This window comes from Argiope bruennichi, chromosome 5, assembly GCF_947563725.1.
Source record: "Argiope bruennichi chromosome 5, qqArgBrue1.1, whole genome shotgun sequence".
Lineage (NCBI taxonomy): Eukaryota > Metazoa > Arthropoda > Arachnida > Araneae > Araneidae > Argiope > Argiope bruennichi.
In genome coordinates, this window is record NC_079155.1 from 114,054,734 (window position 1) to 114,081,093 (window position 26,360).

General features: G+C 25.7%; 1 protein-coding gene across 1 annotated transcript in view; it reads left to right on the plus strand.

The window, feature by feature from the left end:
* Positions 1–351: 351 nt before the first annotated feature.
* LOC129968609 (importin-9-like) overlaps positions 352–26,360 on the plus strand; it is a 33,887-nt gene continuing 7,878 nt past the window's right edge. The window contains exons 1-19 of the mRNA XM_056082673.1: positions 352–489; positions 3,385–3,533; positions 7,006–7,207; positions 7,955–8,043; positions 10,762–10,848; positions 11,730–11,849; positions 14,384–14,484; positions 15,649–15,707; positions 16,142–16,293; positions 19,283–19,381; positions 20,141–20,238; positions 21,446–21,585; positions 22,071–22,149; positions 22,240–22,320; positions 23,161–23,308; positions 24,159–24,237; positions 24,622–24,770; positions 24,851–24,979; positions 25,812–25,913. Of these exons, the coding sequence (XP_055938648.1) occupies positions 354–489; positions 3,385–3,533; positions 7,006–7,207; positions 7,955–8,043; positions 10,762–10,848; positions 11,730–11,849; positions 14,384–14,484; positions 15,649–15,707; positions 16,142–16,293; positions 19,283–19,381; positions 20,141–20,238; positions 21,446–21,585; positions 22,071–22,149; positions 22,240–22,320; positions 23,161–23,308; positions 24,159–24,237; positions 24,622–24,770; positions 24,851–24,979; positions 25,812–25,913 (2,199 nt within the window). The 5' untranslated portion in view covers positions 352–353. The remainder of the gene's footprint in view (positions 490–3,384; positions 3,534–7,005; positions 7,208–7,954; positions 8,044–10,761; positions 10,849–11,729; positions 11,850–14,383; positions 14,485–15,648; positions 15,708–16,141; positions 16,294–19,282; positions 19,382–20,140; positions 20,239–21,445; positions 21,586–22,070; positions 22,150–22,239; positions 22,321–23,160; positions 23,309–24,158; positions 24,238–24,621; positions 24,771–24,850; positions 24,980–25,811; positions 25,914–26,360) is intronic.

A 26,360-nucleotide genomic window follows, 5' to 3' on the forward strand; every position in this document is an offset into this window, starting at 1 on the left:
CGATTTCTTTGTAATTAATTAAAAAAACAATTATTGTAGTCTTCCAAAATAATTGAAAAGCAAAAAGTTCTAAAACAACTTAATATCTTAAAATAAAGAAACAAGCCATGCTCTATTTATAAATGCATTATTTTAAAAGTTAAACTATTTTGTTTTCAAAGTAAGTTGAATTTCTACAGAGTTGACTTTAGTTTAAATTTGAATTGCTTTTATTATCGTTTACATAAAGCTAATGGATTAAAAACTTATATCTTATTTTTTAATAGGTTTTTGATAGCAAGCTCGGTTTATTTAATTTTTAAACCATGATTAATTTGACTGTATCCGTATCGGAATAAACAAAACACAGAAAGATGGCTGCTCCCATTCGCGATGTTAATCGCACTCTCAAGGATGCACTTTTTGAAACATTAACTTCTATTTTATCACCTATTCATGATGTTCGAATCAGTGCAGAACAACAAATTAGTGCCCTTGAAGTGACTGATGGTAATTTATTCTTTTTTCATATATTACTAGTTGATTTCTTCCATATTAACTATTTAGAATATAGGCGGGAAATACATACATTCCAAATGCGAATCGATTATTTATCTTTGTGTTATAGAAAATGGCAAGAGATATCCTCTAAACACAATAAAAAAATGTGCATTTCATAGAATGTATGTTATATTATAATCATTCTTTAAATGTTAAATTATGAACCGGCAAGATAACTATTTCTCGATCAGCAGCAAACCTTCCACATGTATCGATTGCTTGTTTTGCATATAATTCACAAATAAGTTTGGAAATCTTTTTTTTTTTTTTTTGTTGTTGTTGTTTGTTTAATTTCTATCGAGTAATTTTTTTTTCTTACCCTGATTATTTGTTCTCTTTCATATAAGACGTTCAAAAATTGGTTAATTTGTTAATTTCTTAACTCGGAAAACTTTTGAGAGTTATCTCCAAAAGCATGTCTTCTTGATTCTCATGTAAGTTTTCCAATTATAGATGGTAAGAACCGTCTGTGCAAAAATTCTGCTGGTCTCTTTCTACATGATTGGCATTATTCTTTTCTATTTCATTAAGTATTCAAAAAATTTTGATTTTTTTTTTTTTTTTTTTTTTTGATTTTGCATGGAAATCCTGCTGTTGAAGGAATATCAGAGAATCTTTTTATAATATTATGATCACTACTTTTATGTTTGAACTATATAAGAAATCTCAAACCATACCTCAATGTTATCTTTTGGTATGTTCTTGGCTTTTGGATTAGATTATTCCTATTCAGTTCCACCCTAGTTTTGTTGTATATGTGGGCCTATGGACATTTAAACTTTCTAGGAAGAGCCAAACATCTTTTTGTTTGTGTGATTTGAATATTTGAAGTTTTGGCCACATTTTTACTATTTTTTTGTTGTTGTAGTTAGTTGCTGTAGTACCATCTAACATAGTTTAAAATTATGAGGCCCTTATTTAATCCTTCAAAATAGAACTCTATTGCAGCAAATGAAAAGTGTTCATGTGATTTCTTTTTCTTTCTTTCTTTTTTTTTTTTCTTCTGGTAACGTGAATTCAAGCCATGTAAGTTATGGTTTAGAATTATTTGCATAATTTGTTCCAGTCTTCTTGTAAAGGTTCTTTTTTTATTTTATTTTTGTATGAAGTTTTATAATTTAAATAAATTCTTACACCAATATTGTATTAAATATTTGTATATTTTACTGTTTCTAGTTTTCAGTGATCACATTCCTTATTTGTATTTTAATTAATAACATCAATGACATAATGATTTCCAAAATTGATGAATATTTCTAACTTGATAAAAAAAAGTTCCAGCCTGTGATGCATTATTATATCATGAAAATAAATAATATGGGTAATAGTTTTCTTGTCATTTTTTAGTATATAATCTGTGAGATATCAAAATATTTAATGGTGAGTTAATGATTAAATATTCATATAAACCAGTGTCTTAGTTGTTTTTATAATTTCATGATTTTTATTCTTTAAATTTTTGTTGTTATAATTGTGAAGCTTTTTGATTCCTAATGTTAGCAAAACTATAGAATATTTTTATAAAGTTATAGAAAAATTTTTGACTACAATTTAGATGCTCTAACTTTGTATGCACAATTTTCACTCCAGAGCTTGCAATAAACTATCTCTAAATATTGTTAGTGTAGAATAATAACTTTCTATTTTTAGAAATCACAATAAGCATGACTGAAGGTTAAAGCAGTGGCAAATCTTTCCTGTTCTAAGAATACAAGAGTAAAGGCAGATAAAATTAGTGATCTTATTTCATTAAGATATCTAAAAAGATTTTAAAAACTTTCAAATATGTATTTAATATTATTAAAATCAAAAATTATTTTAATTATATGCTTTCTTTGTCCTTCTGTATTATTTAATTATCTGGAAACTGAATTATTTTGAGGTTTGGCTAAAAAAAAGAAAATAATTAACAAATTCTATTTAAATACTATGTCAGAACTACATTGCTGATGAATTGATAAAAATATTTCATTTAAAAGTATCACTGAGTATTTTTTAATTCTTGGTTATTGTTAAAACTCAGAATAAGTTGACAGTTATAAATGTCACATTGGTGCACTTACCTTCAATATAAGAAATGTTTTTGGCAAAATATTAATATAGAATCTGATCTGTAAGACACATAATTGAAAAATTAAGTTAATATCAATATGTTTTCTAGAAAGTTGTCAATTAAATATTTTATTTCTATACATTAGATACTAATTGCCTTATCACAAGCTGCCCACCCACCATAATAATAGCATTAATTTATTGATATCAACCAAGTTTGCTGAACTATTTCTTATAATAAAGGTAGAAAGTTTTATTTTAAATCATGCTTGTACAATAAACATTGTGCATTCTGATTAGTTAAATTATGTTTGTAAAAAGTTAAAATCACTATTTGTTGAGATGAAACTATCAAAGTTTTATTTTGTGATATACCTTAAGATTGGAGGGTGGTAAGGGCAGGAAACCACTAATGATATATCTAGAGATCATGTAAATTTACTATATGAGTACTGTAGTTGTAACTGGGGGCTAAAGTTCAACCCTCTCCCCCATTGAGAGTGTACATTAAAATAGTGTTGAGATTTTTTTCAAAAATTAGGTGGTTGTGATCATCAGGCAGCCATTATTGACATATCAATGAGCCATAAGCTTTCATATGAAGTAGAAATCGGCAAAATTGACCCTGCAGCTGGTAATTTGATTTTATCAATTTTATATATCAGCTACTTATGTTTCATAATTATGTTCAATAGTTAATAACAGTTTAAGTACTAAAAATTTTTATTCCCTCCTAAAGCTATCTGTTATTTTAATTCATGTTTCATTTTTATTTGATTAATTTTCTTTCAGAATTTGCTGTCCATTTGACAGAATTAATGTTAGATCAGCATGCACCTCTTGCAATACGACAGCTTGCTTCTGTTCTCCTACGGCAATATGTTGAGTCCCATTGGTCCAGAGCTGCTGAAAAGTTTAGACCACCTGAAACTACCGCAGAGGTATACAACAAATTAGAAATTTTGATTATTATTCATCGTAAAATATTTTACTCTACCATGGGAAAAGTCTTAGTTCATCCTTCTCTTTCACTTTCTCTTCCCTTTATAATTGTACTTTAAAATCCAATGCTCACTTCTTTGTATTATTATATAGAAAAATAACATGTGAAGCTTTTTGATATTCATCAAAATAATAAACTAAATTAAAAGTCGACTCAAGAAAAATTGATTTGTTTGAAATAATTTATTGATAATGCTATTTTGGACAATATTGCAAACCACACTATTACATATAAAATAAATGTCATTTCTGTTTTTGAATCCATTTGACTTTTTGCTTCGGATACCATTGGATTATCATAATTCACATCAATAGATTCTTCTAGGGCATTACAAGTTTGTTCAAACTGTATACTGTGCTTTAACTGAATCTATTTTGGCCTCCCAACAGGTGTCATATACTGGTTAAAAAGTAATGTTTAAATGCTTTTGTCGAATTTTCTTCTTTTTTAGATGCAAAAAATAAGTAATATAAAAGTTGCAATATCCTGAAATATTTTTATAATATATATTACTGGAAGCGACATCACAAATTCATAAATTAAGAGAGTGTGGTAGGCAAGGCACATAAATTCAATGAGGGTTTAGAGTAATTATTCGTGATTGTACATCTGTATATTTCCCTTTCATGCTAGCATTGTCGTATATCTGACCTCTACAATCCATAATATCTAAATGAAGTTAACTTAATATTTTCAATAGAGTTTTTTTGCTAGCCCTTCTCCAGTCACAATCAGTTACTTCTATAAATGACTCATTTAAAGTTCATCTTTTCCATATGAAATTTGCTTATCTAATAATGGCTTATTGTTCCTTATGGGAAATATCAGGGGTAGAATTCATTTGGATACTGTAGTACATGGCTGCTTTTATATTGCCTTTAATTTTGTTAAGAACTTCATTTTCTAATGCAGGCATAACTTGTACTTGTGCCTCATGTGTTAAATGATGCACAATTGTATTTTTTGAATTTGTTTTATTCTGTTGGTATATTCCATAAGCACAGAGTCATATTTACTTCATAATTCGACTAAAAATTTCCATTATTAGAGGTTCTTATTATTTAATGGTTTCCCAAAGTGGAAAATAATTACATGCTAAAAATAGAATCACATCTACAATTCTTTGAAATAGTAATTTAAATCATTCTGTTTCTTTGTTAATTTTAATTTGATTTGTTTTAGCAATAGTCAAACATAAAATTAGTCATTTTAGTAATTCTTTTCAAGCAATAAAGAACTTAAAGAAACAAATAGAACTCTCATGATCTTGAATTACAGTTGATAGGTGTCTCTAGTTATTATAGCCACCTATAGATTGTGCAGACTTTTCATTTCCTCTGGAAAATAATGTATGTAATTACAGTTGATAGTTGTCTCTAGTTATTATAGCCACCTATAGATCGTGCAGACTTTTCATTTCCTCTGGAAAATAATGTATGGCAAAAATAAAATATGGGGTCTCTGATATACAAAATCTTTTGAATAAATTAATTAGCTGCAAAGCAGAATTTCACATTTTGGCACTATTTTTAAAAGTAGTACTTAGTGGAAAATTATCTACCTTCAGCATTTTTGACAAAAACAACTTTGTGTTGTTCATGTCCAGTTTTAACACAAAACATTATAAACTTATCAATTATTATAATTGACTATAAACTTGGATCATTTATATTCACTTGATCATATTTGTTATATTCATTTGATTATATTTGTTATTTTCTCTTGATCATATTATTTTCATCGCTATTTTCTCATTCGATCATATTTGTATAAATATGCGGTTCTTCAAATAATTTCATAATTTTTACATTTTTACTGTAAGAGTGAGTAGTTTGTGGAGTAGTTTAACTTTCTTCTCCAGTTGAAGCTTGTAACTTCTGAAGTGAAAGCAATTTCATTGCCAGAATTACTTTGTAGACAAGAAAAAAGATCTACTTGTCACTTATTAAAAATTAACTTTTCTTTTTTCTTTTCTGCTAATTTTCTTTTTTGACACCCAGAGAGACATTTCCCTTGGCAGGACATGATTAGATCTAACAATATTAAACATTTTATATATGAATTATCATAGTATTATATGCAATTTAACTTAGTCTATCTGGTAATTGTGGTAAATCTACTTATTTTATGTTTATAAAATTTCACACATTTGCACCAGACTATAAAATATCTGTAAAAAAATTCAACTGTCCAGTTAAATTTCTTCCTCTCTTCTTTCCATCCCGCTATTATTTTTCAGAACTTTTAGTTCTTGATCACATTGGGTATCCCTCAATATCGGGGCGCCTGTGCAAAGCATCCACTGCACGTCCCAGATGGCCGGCCTTGTTGCCCACAGATATAATATATAGAATTTGCAGATACAGTATGCCAACAACCACCCATTGGGTCTCACTTAATCCCTGCAGCTGAGCATCTTCAGCATTAGTCAATATTTGAAAGGATTATCATTGAAGAACTCTGCATTTTTGTTTTAAATCCAGTTTGAAACAAATGCATTTTGACATCAGTTGATTTTGTTATGTCAGGAATCAGTATAAAATTCTATCCATTGATATCTTATTAGTCCCTGTAGGCCTTATATTAATTAAGTAAAAAGAAAGATGGCAAGGGATATATTAGATACAGAAACTGTAAATGTTTTTAATGAACATTGTACTATTATTTTAATATACCAAATATGAGATAAAATTTTACAACTCGCATCAGATAACATAAAGTTCAATTAAAAAAAAATTGATTTCATTTTAGAGCTGTAAAATTTTTGATAGAATTAAAAGCTTTGAAAACTATTTAATTTCTGATGGTTATTTGGTTTTCATTTACATAACATAAGTTCTAATTCTGTCATACTGTACTAAATATATTGAAAGAGTTCAAAACAAATAGAAAAACTCATGTATTTGTCAACATGAAACAAATCTTTAATCAACAGTATAAAACAAAAATTATTTTTAAAACGATCTTAATTGTAATTTAAATCAAATTTTCAAAGCAGAATCCAATTCAAAAATTCATAATCACTATGGATATAAAGTATAGATTCTTTTATTATTATTATTATTAAAACAAAAAAAACGATTATTATTTTTTCTTTCATGTAATTGATTTTGAATGGCTTTAAAATAGCAGTGTTATTTTAACATTATTTTGGTAAGAAATTCAAAGATGATAGTTTTAAATTGCCTATAATTTTAAATTAAATATGATACAATTTACCATGTTCTGTTTTATATATTGAAAGAAAAGGAGCAATTATGTTATGTGTATTTTAAGTACAAATGAAATTTTATGAAGATTTTTTAAGCTGATAATTTAAATTTATATACTTGTTCTTTTCAGTTTCTTTTTTTATTGTATCTAAATAATTTTTGCTCAATATATTTAATAATTTTATGTTTTAATCTTAGGCCAAAGTTGCTGTACGAAATATGTTGCCAATGGGCTTACTTGAATCTATTAGTAAGTTGAGATCAAGTGCTGCATATGCTATATCAGCCATAGCTCAATGGGATTGGCCAGAAGAATGGCCTGAACTGTTCGACATACTGCTTAGAAGCCTTGTTAGCGAAAATAGCTGTGCTGTGCATGGAGCCATGAGGGTGCTGAAAGGTGAGTTTTTTTTAAAAAAATTATTTAAAGTATAAGATTAAATAAAGATTTTTAAACTAAAGCGGGGAGGGAACTTAATTTTTTACTAGTATCTTTTATTATTGTAGATTTGTTTAACTTCTCAAGTTATATAAATTAAAAATATCAGGGGAAATAGATACAAATGTAATGCAATGAAGGTTGCTTCATGCCAGTCCCATAAATATGAAGCAAGCATGAATTTATATTTTAATTACATTGATTAAAATCTAAATAGTTTAAAATTAAGAAAATAAACTTATTTTGGCTCTATAAATGGGTAAACACATCCAATTAATAGTCCACAATTGCCATAATATCATCATACATCTGATCACAAATTTTTAGTGTTTGTAATTTCCTACCCAAGTATTTTAATTGATAAATTTGTACCTTTTTTATTTGTTTATTTTCATTCAGTTTACATTACAGTGCAAAAAAACCTTTCAGGTTTTCAAAATATTTTTCTTCCCTCAGTAAATTAGATTTTTGGTTTATAAATAATATGACTTTTTGGGTTTTTTCATATTGAGCTTGGCTCTGCCCTTTGTTCTGATGTGACAATGCCTATCTACATTTTGCCTCAGAAAAAAATCTGTACAAAAAAAGAATCTTAAACTTGTAATAAGCCAAATGAAAGGAAAACTCAGTTGGTATTTTATTCTTTTGTATCAGTTTTTTTTTCTTGTTTTAATTTCATTAAAATTATATTTTGTTCTTATATTTCAGAAATTTCCAATGAAGTGTCGGATTCACAAATGCCACAATTTGCTCCTGTTATTCTTCCAGAAATGTTGAAAATTTTCTTACATGATGAGGTAGCTAATAATTAAGATTTTCTTCTCTAAATATTTTATAATTCCATTTAATTGCTTCACATGTTAATACTTATGAATAATCCTACATTAATTTTACCTTCTTTTGAAATTTGCACATATTGCAGTTTATTGAAATTCCATTAACCATGAAATTTTCTACTACAAACTTGCTGAATTAGTGATTGAAATTTTTTAAATGTGTTCCTCAAGGTGGTTCAGAGCAATAAATGCATGATTAGTCATGGGATTGAATTTGGTCATGGATAGTGATATAAAATATCCAGATATTTATTTTTAAAGTTATTACTTTTAAATGTACCAAAAGCAGATATTTACCTGATTCTTATGTTTTTAGTTAATTTTATTCATGTAAAATACTCACATTGTTATTAATATATTATTGCTATAATATATATTGAATATTGGGTAACATAAATGAAAATTCAAACATACAAAGGAATTTTTTGCAGCTTTTTATTTTCATAAAAACTAAAAATCAGACCTATCAGACAGACAAATTCAATATTGCATTGAACATTTTACATTACATAGCAATTGAAGTATCAAATTTTTTAATTACAGTTAGTAAATACATATTAATATATTAGCAGAGTTTTTACTCCAGAAAAAAATAAACTTTTAATTTTTTTTTTTAAATGTTAGATTTGGTTTTAACATGATAATAATTAAAAGGCTGATAATGGAAATTAATATAAAAACATGTAATTGTTTACTATTCTTTTATAAATTTTAGCTTATGATTTAAATATTAATCTGAATCAATTTCAGTGTCAGAAGGTTGAACTTCCCAACAAATTGCACAAATTATCCTTTTCTTTATTGTTTCCTACATTGTAAATGATTATAATTTTTTTTTTATTTTGTTCTTTCATTCTCTTGTATCATATTTTCTTCATTCATTTAGTCTAAATTTTGTTTCTTTCATTTGATCACCGCAGCTTCCAATTATATGACTCGTATGTGAGCTTACTTGTTTTTTCAACTATCAAATAATTTTTTAATTTTTTTTTATGGTAGATCCAATTGTAAATGCCGAGAATTCATTTTTTAATTTATTTATTTTTGTAGTATCTGTATCAGTCCCGCTTAACATGCACAAAATCTCTTCATCTGTAACACTGGTGCCATATGAATTGTTCCTCTTATAACAGTGGTTTCATGCCTCTAATTTTTTCCATATTTCTTTCAGTTTTTGATAGCACATCCTTTGTAATGAACAAGATCTGTCTTTAGCTGAATACCATCTCACATTTGCTGCCTAATTTCATAAATGAAAGATAAGCTGTCAAATAGGTTAGATGGTTTTAAACTACCTCTTGGTGTCATTTTAAATTTTGAACTCCTTCATGGATTTAAAATTTCTGTTTTAAGGTGAATTGGACCTGAACTAAATTTTTTTCCTTATCTTAAACTTATTGAGAATTAGTTTTTTCTGAAGGAAACAACTCAAAAGTATTGTCCAAGTTGTTAAATTACCTATTTACCAGATGATGAATCTGTGGATTATTCAATTCTGAACATGTGATTAATTTTACTAGCATTATTCTGACTACTACAATTTTACTAACAATTTTTAACCATAACATAAAAAAGTGTTAAAGATTATTCTTAGTAAAATGGTAAAACATTGTATGTGTTGTTTTCAAACCAAAAATAGTAAATTATTATCTCATTCGTTATAAATTCTAAAACATTTATTTCAGAATCTAGCAATTTTTAATAGCTTTTTTTATAATTTGATCAAACTTTAATTTAAAATATTATAACTTATATATAATATTTATTCCTTTTAGTTTGAAACAATATGATCATCCTAAAAAATATTTTATTAAATGCTCATTTTTAGATATTTACCCTTATTTTCGGTAAATATACAGAAAATATTTACCTACTCAATGAGTATTTACCCAACCATCATCATTAGTCATGGGCAGAATACTTTTATGAGTAATATAGACATTTTTGTCTTGGATGGTAAGTCCTGTGTTATCTATTGGTGGTGCTATTATCTAGGGTTTTTTTTTTTTTTTTTTTTTTTTTTTTTGTCTGTAAATCTCTTTTAAACTTTGAAAGACTTATTGGGTGAAAAACTTTATTGTTTTCAGCCCATAACTGTAATGTTGTTTCTAGATTTTTGATGCAAGTTATGTCCTATTACATTTCAGTCTGTCTACTCATCAAATTTTACACCATTAAAAATGAATTTGATTCTTATATTTGAAGTGCATCCATTTTTTTAAAAAAAACTCCCCCCCCCCTTTAAAACAAAACCAAGGTATTATTTTTATTTTTGTCATAGTGTGTGTTCTTATATTAGTTTTTTTTTTTTTTACTATTAAACTGTAACATATCTCTATAATATTACAACTGTATTAATTCTCATAAAAATTACTGTGTGTAAAAAATATCAGAAGTTTGTAAAATGATTTAATAGAAAATGCCTAAATTAGTGCTTATTTTCTGTTTTTGCCATACAAAAATTATTTTTCTGCATGGTGAAAAGCAATTTATTTTTAAAAAATAGCTTTATTTCGGTTCCATTTGAAACATTAAATCATAATTCCATCATCTAAAACACTCTGTCCCTTTGACTGTTTATTAGGACAGAGGATATATGAATATTACATAATTTGTTTATAAATCTCCACATTTGTTAGTAACTTATAATTAATATACTTTTTATTTCTTATTTTTTAGAAATATGGAATTCGAACGAGAGGTAGATCTGTAGAAATCTTTTCTACTTGTGCTGAAATAATTGGGTCAATGGCTCCATACAATAAGGTAATTTTTATTCTGTAAATAAGTGGCAACTTAGGTAATTTATGTTGTCACATTAAAAATAAATTTGTGTAAGTGAATTTATTGGAAATTAATTAAAAAAATTTTAAAGAAAAATTCAAATTTTGAAAAGTTTTTAATGTAATAAACTGTTAATTTTTTAAAAAATGTGTCAACCAATCACAAAGCACTAATTAAAACTAAAATTTCTATAACCTTCCTATAAAAAGTTAAATTTGAAATCTATTCTTGCATTTAATTTGTTTTTATACTTTTTTATTATCAGCATTCTCATGAAGATGCATTAAAAGGAGCAATGCAATTGATTTTTCTAAACTTTTATTTCTCTCATTCTTCTGATAAAAATTATGCTAAAAAATGTACAACATCCCAAAAACACAAGATGCAAAAGTTGAAGTTTTAGAATTCAAATTAAGTATGAACATCAAAATTTCATTTTATTTATTTTGATTTTTTCTTATACACTTTTTTTTTAATTGAATGAAAACAAAACTTTAAAAACTCTGTTTTCTTTTTTAAAAACAGAGCAATCAGTGAAAAACATTAAACTCATTGCCTGATTGATTTTTTAAAAAAATTTTTTAATATAAACTTGTGATTTCCAAATCAATATTTGTTGTACTTGGATTTAATCTGTTCCAAAAGTTAGCAATAAAAGCAAAAATACAATAAATATATAGCTGAATCTCCAATAGATTTATAAATATGGTTGAATGTTTTTAAGTCTGATTTTTTAAAAATGTTAAATACTTTAAAGTAATTTATTTCCTTATCAGTTATTAATTGTATAACTGATTTTATCAAGCATTTTAATTTATATTAACTAAAGTTACTTTCAAATAATCTGACTCGTATATTTGCAGTCTGCTCCAAAGACTCTGCTGTTTCCTATTTTGACTCCATTCACAGAAGCCTTAGTAAGTGCCTTAAAAACACCTGATGGTCATACCTCTGATGGTGGCTTGAAAAAGGATATCTTAAATGTAAGTGTGATCTTCTTTGCTATGTTTTTATATAAAGTATATGCTATATTTGAAGACACACCAAAAGTAACATTTTTAACTGTCGAATTAAATTGGATAAAGGAATAAAAATCTTATTGAAGCTTTTGTCATCCATAAATTTTGCTGCTGCTTTTTTTAATTGTATTTTATGCATAATTTTTAGTTTTTTTATAATCCTCATAAAATTTACTAATTTTTAATTCATCTAAAATTTCTCTTTTATATTCAATACTTTTCACATCCTTTTTATAAATATTTTGTTTAGTTATTGACTCTTGTAGTGTCAAATTATTATTTTCTAATTTAAAAGTGATATAATGTAAATCATTTTCTTCTTTTCTTTTTAAAAAATTGTCAAGGAAATGCAGAAATTATCATTCTAGGCTTTGTTGTAGTATAAATCTTTTGTCATACACTATTGTAGTAAAATAAAAGATTAATAATTAGAAATTCAGGTAAAACCTTGAAATTGTATATATTTGAATACTTAATCATAAATACAATAACATTTGTTTGAGAGTATGCCTGACAGATATATGACTGTCCAGTAATATCTTTGATTATTCTAAAAATTGATAAATTTACACTGTAAAAAAAAACTTATTTTATGATGCTATTAAATATTACAAATTAATAATAATGCTATTAATAAATACAAATTCCATTATTTAAAAGATATCATTTACTCTCTGATTCAGAATTTATGGGGACAAAAAGGATGAATGATTGAATTAGAGATACAACTTTTCAATAAAGTAAAATACAAACATAGTATATTTCTGTTGATTTCAGTGCTTTTGGAATCAAATTTTATTAACCTTGACATCTTTTAATTTTCTTTGGTGTAGTATTGTACAATATTTTTTTATATCTCAACCACTTTCTGAATAAATTTATCTATTTTATTGTTCGATTAATCATTTTTATTTTACTTCTCTGTTTTTATATTTAGAACAACTCATTATTTTATGAAATTCGGTTTTTTTTTTTTTTTTTTTTGCTTTGCTTGAATTTTGTGTCATGTCTGAAAATGTTATTTACAATTCTGCTTTGGATATAATGGGGGAATTCAAAATTATACAAGGTTGCTACAACACCTCAACATCTAAAGAATAGGGAAAATAAAGAGAATTTTGAAATTTTCCTTAAAAACTGGAAATTTTTAATTTTTTAGTTTTTTTCATTTAAAAAAATGTTGATATTTTTAAACATTACAAATATAAAAAGATCCTTGCCATAGCTTTACAAATAAAAACAGTGCTATTTATGATTGTTAAACTGCAGAAGTTTGTGTCTTTTCTACTTCCTACCTTTTCTTCTGCATATATTAGTCCAATTTCCAAGTCTGAAAAAAAGTACGCTTACTGGATAGTGACTGCAAGTTACTATTCAAGTACACAATTTATGTTAATTCAACTATTTGAATTGAAAAAGTACACTTTTTAATAGAATATTTTATATTTTTTAAGAATACTATAAAAAATATTTGAATGCATGTCCTAAAATTTTGCTTTAAAAAATAACAAAAAGCATACAGTGTTGTGAAAAGTGAATAGTTAATTTGCTTTCACTTCTTTATTCCAGAACAAATTTTCATTGCATGTTCAAAATGTACAAAAATCCAATTTAAAATTTTCCTGAAAGAAACTGATAAGCAAATGCAAAGAACACTTCATTAATTTAATTTAATAAAGGAGTCTGTGTAGATGATTTGTGTTCTACTGTTTTATGGTCTAAAGAATTTTCTGATTTTTAGGAAACAATAAAAATAATTCTTGCATTGCCATGAGGTAATGCAGTTGTGGAAAGTGGTTTAGTATCAACAAGGATATACTTGTTGAGGATCTAAAAGGTTTTTTTTAAACGATTAATAAAATTGTATATGATGCCACTAAATTTTTATGAAAGTGTCTTCAATGCTCTGATCTCAATAGATTTGCTTCAATATGCAAAATTAGTTCATGTGATGTAATATGAAGCTTTAGAAAAGCAGAAGGAAGTTTGGGGAGGGGATCCTACAGATGGAAGGAATATATATATATATATATACTGCAAATTAAAATGTTGCAAAAAGGAATAATGGAACTAATGACTGAAAAATCTGCAGAAGTTGCAAAAATTGATGTTCAAATATATAAATTGGTTTTTAAAAAACTTTAATGTTTTTTTACTAAGTAATCATTAAATGATTTGTATCATGATATAGAAAGTTATAACTAACACGTGAGTGCTGTTTGAGCATTTCTTCTTATATAGGGAAAACATAGGGAATTATTTTTCAAGTGGCAGACTTGTGAAAGAATGTTGCAAAAATTCATCAAATTATTATGTTATTAGGAATATAATTATTAATATTGCATTAGTTTAAAAAATAAATAAATAAAACCATTACTTTTTATAACATGCTTATATTATATTATTGAAATATTGCACAGGTTGAATATATTATAAAATATTTTTAAGATCAGGTTTGTGTAGCAAATTATAATTCATTAATTCTCCTTTCTTTTTAGGCATTGCAAGTGTTGGTGAAATATTTTCCCAAACAAATGGGCCAATGGTTGCCTCACATATTAGCACCTGTATGGAATTCCCTCACATCAAGTGCAAATACGTATCCTTTTGTTGTGTGCATTATTTGAAGTTTTGAGGTATTATACATTTAAATGTATATATAATAACTACTTATATGTATTAAAAAATAATTTTGATAAAATGTGAAGTTATATATTATTTTAGACTAGTCGCCTCAGATGACCAGCTGGTTCACCAAGAGTATTATTTATATTTGATTTCAGATAAATTGTGTTTTAAAGCACCATGTTCATGACTCCACCAAATTATCTTATATTACAGCTATGCTATTTAAATTCTCTTATTTAAATTATTTTATGTTATTCTCTACAGAAATATTTGGTTAATCTCTTTTCTAAATTTTGTAATATTACAGCTTACTTTTTTTTCTTCTTTTATTATTATTATTATTATTTTTTTTTTTTTTTTTGTCTTACAGATTACACATATATGAAACAGAATCTTTTTTTATTTATTTATTTCCCAGCAATGGAAGAAAATCATGCAATTAAGCATTTGATGAAACAATGAAAATGGTTTGAACCTCAGGGTATCTATTGCTGGTAATTAGGTTTTAAAAAATTTCAATTGCAGAATTCAGGAAAACTTTGCACATCTATTAAATCAATATCATTAGAAATACAACTTTTTTAAAATAGTACAAATTTTACTTTTGTGTAATAACATTTTTAGAAGTTATTGTAGCAAAATGTCAAAATTCAGCTTTAACTTTTAATTAAAAAAATTAAAAAACTCTTTCTTGTGTGCACATTTTTATCCGCCTAGGTAATAAAAGTACCAAGTTTGATATCTGTTGGTTAAATGGTCTAGCCTGTAGAGAACCAACATACACATACATTTATCTTAGATAGAAAGATTAATTTTTGCAAAATTGCAATTTATTTTGATTGTAGATGCTGTTAATCACAGTAATTGAATATTTTATCTAAACTTTTATCAATTCATAATAAATGCAGTTAAAAGATGATAAATAATTTTGAAGTAATGTTTTTAAAGAGTGGAAAAATATAAAAAAAATTACATGGCGATTCTGATGTTGTTGTTTTTTTTTTTTATTTTCAATATTTTTTAAATTAATATTTCTATATAACCACATGTTTTATGACAAATTTTGATTATCTGTATGTTTTTGATTGCATTACAATCTTTGTCTTTCATTAACATTCTTAACTTATTTACTCAGTTATGTCCAGACTGTAGTTAATGTTTCTGAAGAAGCAGACAATCCTGTGGACTCAGATGGTAATGATATTTTTGTATTATATTTATTATAAAATTCTTCTAATAATAATTCTATACTGTGTGTTTTTTCCTCCCATTTATTATTGTGCTTAAGATTCAAATTTGTGTCATGGCCATTACTTTATGTGCACGGTCACTGTGGCTTAAAACATTTAAATAATTATTTGTGCTAAAATAGCATTTATAATTGGCAACAGCATTTCTCACTTTGTTCTGTCAGAAAAATAAATTATAGGCCATCTGTATGATTTTGTTGGTGTTTTAAATGTTGTTATTGTAACAGTTATCTTTTTAATACATTCAAGAATTAGTGATTATTTATAATTAAGTAATATTTCACAGTTCAAATCATTTTGTGGATTGTATAAAAATCAGTTTTTATAAACCTTTGTTTTGTAAATAAATCTGTAGCTTTTTTTTTTTTTTTTTTGCAGGTGAAGTTCTTGGTTTTGAAAATCTAGTATTTAGCATATTTGAATTTATAAATGTTTTAGTAGAGTCTTCCAAGTTCAGAAATTATATTAAAGATGGGATGACAGATTTAATTTACTACATTTTATTGTATACACAAATAACTGAGGAGCAGGTATGTTTTATTGAAGATAAAAGTTTAAATTTGTTTTACTATACTCTGTTTCACCCTAACTTGGCAGTATTGTAAAAGGTAGAAAATGTGACGCTCCGCGTTGGGAAAGAGTTCCCCATCAATTCTGACTTTAAAATAGTTAAAATGCGCAGAAATTTATCAAATAATATCATAAATTACAGAAATCCTTTTTCTATAAGTATGTATTTAAAATTATTCTCAAGTTAGAAGTGCTTATCTGTTAAGTATTTTGTAAATTAAGCGAACGAATAAAGCTAAAAGATTGAGATAATGAATTCCACTTTGGCTAGGACCGGTCTTCAAGGTCAAATATTTGGCGCGCTTTTCTTTTACGTCTCCGCCAACTCAGCTTCATTCAGTTCGCAACCATTATAATCTTTCGTACTTTTTTTATTCTCGCTTTTTTACCAGCTGATATTTTTGATACTATTAATCACATTTGTAGTTATTAGTTTTGATTGTTGAATATTTATTCGGTTCGTTATTTTTATTCTCTTCTAAAATCTCTGAAAAAGAGAAAGTGTTATCACCGACTGCGCTGCGTACACCTTCAAGATGAGTGAAACCAACAAAAAGTGCAGCATGCAGAAACATATTAAACGTTTACTCTCGACTCCGAGGAAACCCTCAAGATTCTATCAATCAAATTGTCGATAAAGTTTCGTACCCCTGGAAAGAAATGACCAGGCTCAGTAGGTAAACATTCAGGTCTTGTAAAATATGATGATTTTACATTATCCTATATTTGACGAAAAATCCATGCATATTTTCGTAGAAATGAGATCCCAACATTAGATAAAGTTTTAAAAGATGTGAACGATGATACAGATATCTTTTCGAAAAACATTAGCCGAACTATGCTTTACCGAATATTGAAAGATCTAGGGTTTTCTTTTGAGAAACGATGAAACGAAATGAAATAACATTAATGATTTATTAAAATAATGCATCAATAATATTGAAAAAATAATGAAAATAAGGAAACAATTAAATCTCCGATAAAGTGATAATATAATAAAGTAAATAAATATTTACTATTTGGCGAAAAATTTGCGAGATAAAGTTTCGCCAGCGATCTGCATTTCTAGTAACTTTGTACTTTAAAGTAACCCAGTTCCCCTGACAACGACTGTGATTCGGCATGCCTAGAATATACACTACTGTCAAGTTAGGGTGAAACAGAGTATAGTTGTAGTGGTTATTTTCTGTTATCAAATGTACTGTTAATTTATTTATGATAAATGCATGGATATTGCTCTGATTTGATTTTTTTTTCTTTTCTTTTTACTCAACTAATATATATATAGCAAGTACAATATATTGGAATTTTTACCAATGCAAGTGCAATTTTTGGCATTGTATAATGCAGTAAAAAATTTCTGAAATTGTTTTTATTATTATTATGAATGAACTGTCTTCAAACTATATAAAATCCAGTGAATTGGTAACTTGCTTTTTATGCTTAATTTAAAGATATGAGTGCACTCTTATAGAACTATTATATTCCAGAAAAAGATAAATTTTCTAAAATTATATATACAATATAGGATGCTTATCACCCCTTTCATTTAATGAGTATTTCAAAAATCTTATATATTTTTAATAATTTAATGACTAAAAATTAATTTAAAACATACAATCTTTATTATATTTTTATTCTATTAAATATAAAGTGTTTTAAATAAATTTATTGTGGGAGTCAATATATGTTATTGTACATATTAGTTAATATTTTAGAGCTTCTAAATTTAAAAAAAAAAAAACTAATTGGACAAATTTATATACAGTAATGAAGGAAAAAAATGTTCTTTTTAAACTGTTAATGGGCCATTATTTTTTCTAGTAATGGTAAACTAAAATAATTTTAGAGTTGAGACAGACTTAAAAAAAATTAATTTGTTCAGTTTACTAGATAAATATAGTTTGAATCATTAATTAATTAATAATTAAATAACAAATCAAGACACATCATTTTGTGTGAGATAAGAAACTGCATGCACTCCAATATCTATGGAATTTCTGTAGTTGCTATGGCAGTTAAGTGAAAACACCAGAGTTGCAGATATACAGAGAAAAACTATTAAAAATCTTTAAAAAATAAATTAAAAAAAAAAACATCAAAAATATCCTCTTTCTGAATCTTTGCTCACAGCATTGCTGGCAATAAACAAATTTTTAGCATGATTAGTGAAAACTAACTGAATCTTATTCTAGCATGAATACAAAAACACTGGAGTCACTCTTCATTACAAAAATGAATTTGGGATTTTGTTATGTTATTAAACTGAGCAATGATGACTTAAGAAAAGTAAAAGTGCTTACTATTTAATGAAATAAAATTGTTTATATCTAACAAATAGTATTGATTTATTTTATCAAAAAAACGTGTTGTGCGCGTGTGTGTGTTTTTAAAATAATTTTGAATATTTGTTTTATGTAATTAAAATTCTTCGGAAATATTTATTCTTCAATAATTTGTTGATATTAAGTAACATGTAAAATGACTGGGTAACCAATGTTGAAAGGTATGAAACTGTTTCTGTTTTTATTGAAAATATTTATGGGTATCTGTATGGGTAAATATACTTTCCGTGGCCATAGAAAGGGTTAATACTAAGTTTTATATTCTAGACCTTGTAATTTTTTAAAAATAAAACAAGATACACAAGTTTGGATATAGTAATGGAAGAATTTTTTTAAAAATAAATAATTGAATTAAATTTTTTTTCATTCAATAAATAATTGAATATATATAATATGATATGTGTGTGTGTGTGTGAATTCAAACATTTTAAATGCTGATTTGTATTTTGATCAACCACTTGTATTTTTATTATAATGGTAAAAATTTAGGTTGCAGTAGATTGAAATACTATATTCTTTTTAATAAATTTTATGTATTTAAAGATTTTTTTTATTGCCATGCAGTTATCTTATAATATACAGTACTTTGCTAATTTTTTTATAGATGAAATCTTGGAGTAGTAACCCAGATCAATTTGTTGAAGATGAAGATGATGATACTTATGCTTACTCTGTTAGAATATCAGCACAGGATTTACTCATGGTAAACAATAGGTTTTGATTATTCTTTTTGTTAGTTTTTTCTTTCATTAAATATATTATGTGCATTTTTTACTTAATATTTTTTTAAAAATATCCATGGAATTTATTGTTTGGAAAATTAAGCCTCATATTTATAATATACCTCAAATGTTTTTTTAATGAATAAATAGTGCCAATTTGCTACAATAATCAGAATCTCAAATTTTTTTCTTTGTATATACATGTGTATTACAATTCTTATACTCTTACTTTTTTCAAGTAGTTAAAGATGTGTTTATAAAAGATTATAAAATATTATTTTAAGAGATAATATTAAGATTATAAATCTAATAATATAATATTATGATTATAAAAGATGTATTGGAAATATATAAACTGTGTTTGTGCAAATTATTTGCTATCATTTAGAATGTATATCAAAATCATTTATCTTTTTTATATATAATAAGCTTTTGCAAGTAGTACATTATCTTTTTTATCCCCCCCCCCTTTTTTTTTCTTTTAATCTTTTTACAGTAATTAATATATTGTTTTTAATTGGAAAGTTTTATTTTTTATTAGAACAAAATGAAAAAATTGCAAAAAAAGAATTCTATCTGTAAGTAATTAAAATATTTACTTACTTTTAACTTTCCTTCATCCTTATTTTTTTAATCTTGGATTTGTAAATATAAACCATAATTTTATGAATTCTAATAACTAGTTAATCAATTTTTTTTATTTATTAAAATTTTTTTTAAGATTTGTTTTTATATTTTAGTTACTAGCCCAAGAGTTTGAAGACAAATGTTCTATGAGCTTATGTGCTGCTATAACTCGACATATACATGAAGCTAACAAGAATTCAAATCCTAATTGGTTAGTTTTATTATTTGTTTTATTATTTTTTTTTAAATTGAATCTTCAGAATTTATTATCTTTTATGAATCATATAAATATATTTCTACTACATTTTAGTTTTTGAATTAAAATTTTTTATGGCTTCAGAATATTAAATATAAAGAGAGGGAATGGAGGTAATTTCGATATGTAATTTAAACAAAATCTTGATTGAATTCTCTGATTCTGAATAAATTTTTGGAAATAAAGCAAATTCATAACCAAAATTAATATCGAAGAGAGCCTAGCTCTGCAAATGCATAGCATCTATACATGTATGTTTTTTTTTTCTTCTCTCTATTGAAAAGAGTTTATTTAATTCTTTATTAAGTTTATTACTTTTATTTTTTGTAAATATGTGGTTGGTTTAAGCACAAGCTGTGTGGCAGAATATTAAAAATATCAGGCTTAAATTTTATTTAGGTAGAAAACTTATTTTTGACTTTGATGACAAACTGAGTTTTCTTTTTCTCCTTCTCCTTCTTTTTTTATTTTTTTTATTTTAATAATAATATGTAAATATTTATTGCAATTTTTTTTTTTGTGTGTGAACATTTTTTGAAACATTTTTGTCCTGAGTGTGTTTGTGCAAAATCAAATAGATTTACAAGCATCACAATCCTTATTTTAATCCTGCAGGTTTTGATGCATATAATTGCTTATTATCAATGTTATATTCAATCTGTAGATCATGGATTTCACACTAATCTCAAATTACTCTGAAATTTCATGTGATACTGTAGCATCTTTATTATTTTTTAAAGATGATTCTAAAGTGAACTTTCAAATGCATTCCTTTATATTACTGCTACACAGTGATTTTATGCATTCCATCGTTAGTTCTTATGCATACTATCCACTTGTTGTCACATATTTTGATTTTGCCTATGATAGCAACACCGTTTTATTAGTGACCAGGCATTATGTCGAATTAAAAGTTTATTCTAAGTTCATCGTGTTCACCTTCACTTTTTTGCGTATACTTCTGGCATCCTGCTTTAGATAATGTTATCACCTGTAATATATTTTATTATTAAAGCAGCTGTGATTACTATAACTCCGATTATGTTTTTGAAGCCATAACTTTTTTATGATTACTGAGGCATCTACTAATATTAATATCATATAGATATTGTATGTCAGTGTTTTTTTTTTCTTTTGATCTAAATGCTTTCTGTTGTTCCAGGTGGAAAATACATGAATCCTGTATGCTTGCTTTAGGGAGTGTTAAAGACCTCATCATATGTGGGATTCAGGGAAACCACTTACAGTTTGATATGCAGGGATTTATTCATTCAGTTGTAGTAGAAGATCTTAATACTGCAGGTATTGTTTTCATTATTTATGTAAACCATTTTAGTTATTATTTTCTGTAATTGAAAGGAATTACATTTAAATAAACAGTACACTAAGCAAACAAAGGAAAAATCAATTTAAAGTTGAATGTTTTTCAATTTATAAAAATAACTTGCAGATAAACCGAATAATTTTTTACTGGATTGCAAAGATTAATTTTTATTTACTATCTATGTTGTCAGTGTGATATATTTAATAATGGCTATAATTATTTAATGTTAAAGTGAAAACTTTTTAAGTCTGAGCTGATTTCTAATTCATCTTAATGCTCACTTTTTGAAAAATTTGTTTAGAAAGCAGATTTTGTTTGTAAATTATAATTTTTTATATTGAATATTAAAAATTGAAATGCAATCCTTTATCTCCATCCTGTTTGTCATACTTCTGGTTTTGTGACAATTCCTGTTGCTGTTGAAATTTTAATATATATTTTTTAACTAAAGATACATTTTCAGAATCACCATTCTTATTTGGTAGATGCCTTTGGTTTGCTAGTAGATACAGTAAAATGATGACTGAAGATTTAATGAAGAGGTTAGTAATAATTATAATTTAATTGTGGTTTTTATTACATGAATTGTTAAAATTATCATATATATTATAATTATTCATTATATATTACAGATTTTTACAAGCCACTGTAAGTGGATTGCAACCTACACAACCCTCCACTGTTCGTGTTTGTGCTGTAAGAGCTGTTTGGGGGTATGTTTACATAAATGTGTGTGAAAATTATAGATTTGATTTAGTATTTATTATTTCATGTATTTTATTTTTCATGAAATTCAAAAAACTGAATTCTTTCTCTCAATTCTGATTTTGAACTATTAGAGGTGGGAGAGTGGAGATTAGAATTTATTTGTTTTAAGAACTTCTATTATAATATAGTTTCTTTCTTTTCACCCTCATTCTTTTTATAAAAAACAATGCTTCAGTAAAAGAAATGAAAAAAAAAGTAAATTATTTTGTAAAGTAGCAAAATAATATAAATTTATTAATTAATATCAAATTAAAGGTTTTGAAATTGAAAAAAAAAATATTCTTTACACCGGTTATCTATTGTTTTTAAAGTGTGAAATATTTCTGAATACTGAGAATGTTATTAAAAATATTTTAAACGATTGCAGTAAAGCATCTCACTTTTATATCGTTAAAACATGTGATTATTTTCAAAAGATATTTGAAAAGATAAATGCTTAATGTTTCTTAATCTATAAGGCATTTTTATTATGTTTTAGCTTTCAAATAAATGGTTCAATTAAATTTTCAGTATAAAAGCCAGCTTATGGAATTGAATTAATCATCACACTATTTGTCTGATTCTTGAAAATTTTTGAAGCTGGAATTTATTTTTATCCTTTTTGATGTAATTAAACTTTACTGTGAAGGTTGAAGGAAATTTTTTATTTAATGTAAATATTTGACATTTTTAATATGTATATTATCATGTTCAATTACTGCATCTGGTTTTGTACCATTAAAATCATTCTAAAAATACCTTACAAAAGTCTGTCATAAAAAAAAAATGTATTTATTTTATTACAGATTTTGTGACCACTTGAAAGGTACCGATCAAGTTAGCATATTGGGGCCTTATTTAGCTCCCATGTTAGAAGGTCTCATCTCTTTAGCAATTCAATTTTCTTCTGAAGTGCTTGCTTTGGTATTAGAAGCCATTTCCATTATCATTACAGTAAGTAATTTATTTGCATTTCTGAAAGAACAATAGCCTTCACAATTATTATTATTATTACAAAAACAATTTTTTTTTTTAATTAATTTTATAATTCTAAACAGACAAAATGAAAATGTGCAATATAACCATCTTTGATAATCATTTTTAAAATCTTTTCTCTGTAGAATCACTGAAATATATTTTTCTGTTATATCTAGTTAATTAATTAGTAAGGAATTTTTAAAAATATACAATTCTGATTTTCTTTTTTTTAAATGGAGATGATTCTAATATTGTAATTATTGTATCTATTAATAATTGTGTTTTTAGTTGAGTGTTCAATGAGCTTTAGAGTCTAAAAGGAAGGAGAAAAAAAATATTTCATTTCAGTTGATTTTTTTTTTTTTTTTCTTTCAGTTTGAAATTTGGAAATGAAAAATTTGTGAAAATTCATGACTAATAGATCACTTTTGTGTATTATAAGAATTCATATTCATGGATATTTTAATTTTAAAATGAAACAAATATTAAAAGAGTATGAAAACTTTGGTGTAACCAGAGCATATACTGTGTTCTTGTTGTTTATACATTTGAAACAAATTACATTTCATCTGAAAAGTATAGTTATGAAAAATGTACAAAAAATGTTTTATTATCATGAAAGCCTTCTCAATCTGATGTTGTTTTTATTAATTTTCCCTTTTGAAGGGATTTCAACTGTTATGTAGTTTTGTTTCATATCTTTTTATTATACAATTATAAAACATATAATGATAATTTTAAGGTTGTGTTTTTTAGCTGTTATATATATAGAGAGAGATAGAGACACAATTTATTAAATTAACTATATCTCATTTTAATTATTTAGATTGATCAGAATTTCACAGCTGAATATGAAAATAAAGTATCTCCAATTGCGATAGCTGTTTTCTTGAAGCATAATAGTGGTGAGAAATATTGGATTTTTGCATCAAATGTCTTCTTTTTCTTTTAATGAAATTTTATTTTATTTATATACTGCAATTTGTGAAAATTTGAAATGTGACAAAATTTTTAATGTATTTCTATTTTAAATTGTAAAAATTTTTTTTTTCTTATATGGGTATTGCATAAAGGTTATAAATTTCTGTTAATAAATGAAAGACTGATATATTTTCTAAAACTTAAATTTCTAAATCTAATTTTAGTATTGACGGGAAAGAATAAGGTTCCCACTCTCCCTTCCCCAAATTGTATGTGTCTTCCATTTTCAAGAAAATATATTTTAAATTATAAATGCTTGTATATGATACAAAAACATAGCCTTCAATTATTTTATTATAATTCTTCAGATCCTGTGTTAATAACAATTGCGGAGGAAATATTCAAGCAGTTGTGTAAAACTCCTGGAGCCAGAGATCACTTGCAGCATCGTCTTATTCCTACTCTCGTGTCAATACTGCAATCACCACCTAACAAAGTGCCTATCGGTTTGCAAGCTGTAAGTATTTACCAATCTTTTTTGTATATGAATTATACTAACTACTTATATTAATTATTATTATTATTATTTTTTGTCAGGCTTCCTTGGATGTATTAGAAACTATTGTCCGCAGTAGTCCTAGCCCTCTTGTTCCTGCTATCATCCAGCAAGCATTCCCTGCTGCTGTTCATTGTATTATGCATACAGATGATAACACAATATTACAGGTAAAAACATAATAATTTCTTAGAAATCCAAATTTTCTTTAAATATAATTCAATTGGAGAAATTGCAAAATTTCTTCTTTGAATTACTAACTTGAAATTTATTATGTATTCTCATCCCCTCCCCCATTCAAAATTAATAGGAAAATTGGGATAAAATATTTTAAAGAGCAAACTTAATCATGTCATTTTTTTTAAGCCATTTGGGACACTTAATTTTTGAATTCAAATTGCTATTGCACTATTTGATTTTATTTTTCATTAGTAAATAATAAATTCTATTTAATTGTTAGTTTCTTTTGTACAGTGCTCAATGTTTTTGCTGCAAAAGAATGTATTCTTATGCATTTATTCATTATTGTATTATATTTAAAAATAGTTAAAATGTTTTTTAATGTATTCTCAAGTCCCGGAATATTTATTTTACAGTTACATTGCATTTAATTCCTGTTAGATATCAATGCTCATTTTCTTCCCCTCAACCTCCCTTTATCCTAAAGTAGAAACTGCTATTATGTAAGCTACATATGCACCAATTGTTAAATGTTTAAGTCACATACATTCTATATGATTAAAGATCTTTCTGATGCTGTTCCTAATCTTCCTTCATGTTCTTAGTTAATTATTTACTGTAATGTCTTCGTGTTTGTATTGCTGTATAAATAAATACTTTTATCTCTTGTTTTTTTTTTTTTTTTTTTTTTTTTTTTGCAATATTGCTGCAAAAATCTCCAACAGTTCCTCTGCATGTAATAGATTCAAATTCAATCTCATAAAATATTTAAAAACTTTGACATGTATTATGTGTAATAATTTTTTTCCTTCTCTGTTTTAGAATGGTGGAGAGTGTTTACGAGGCTTTGTTTCTGTTGCTCTTGAACAAGTTACTACTTGGTGTGATGAATCTGGTAATAGTGGTTTAGACTACATCTTCAATGTAAGTTATAAAATAATTTCATTTTTATATTATTGTTATGCATAAAATCAAAACCTGTCATGTAATTTCAAATATAATATTACTAGAAAGAAACAAGCACTATTATACTTGAAATCACTTTTTAAAAGTATTGAAACAAAATTATGACACTTTTTTTTATACAAAACAATAAAAATAAATAACAAAACAATAACAAATTTTCATAATAAAAATATGATTATGTATTTATTATATTAATCCTAATCTTCCTTCTTATATCATAAGACTGATTTGTGAAACTCGGGCATTTCTAAAATAATTTTTTTTATATAATTTATTTATATTTGGTTGAAATGCTTAATTCAAGATAAACTGCAATTTAATGCAGTATTTAGATAAAGACAAGTAACCTGTTTTTAAATACTAGTGCTCATTCTTTTTGTTATACATTAACCAAATAAAATTTTT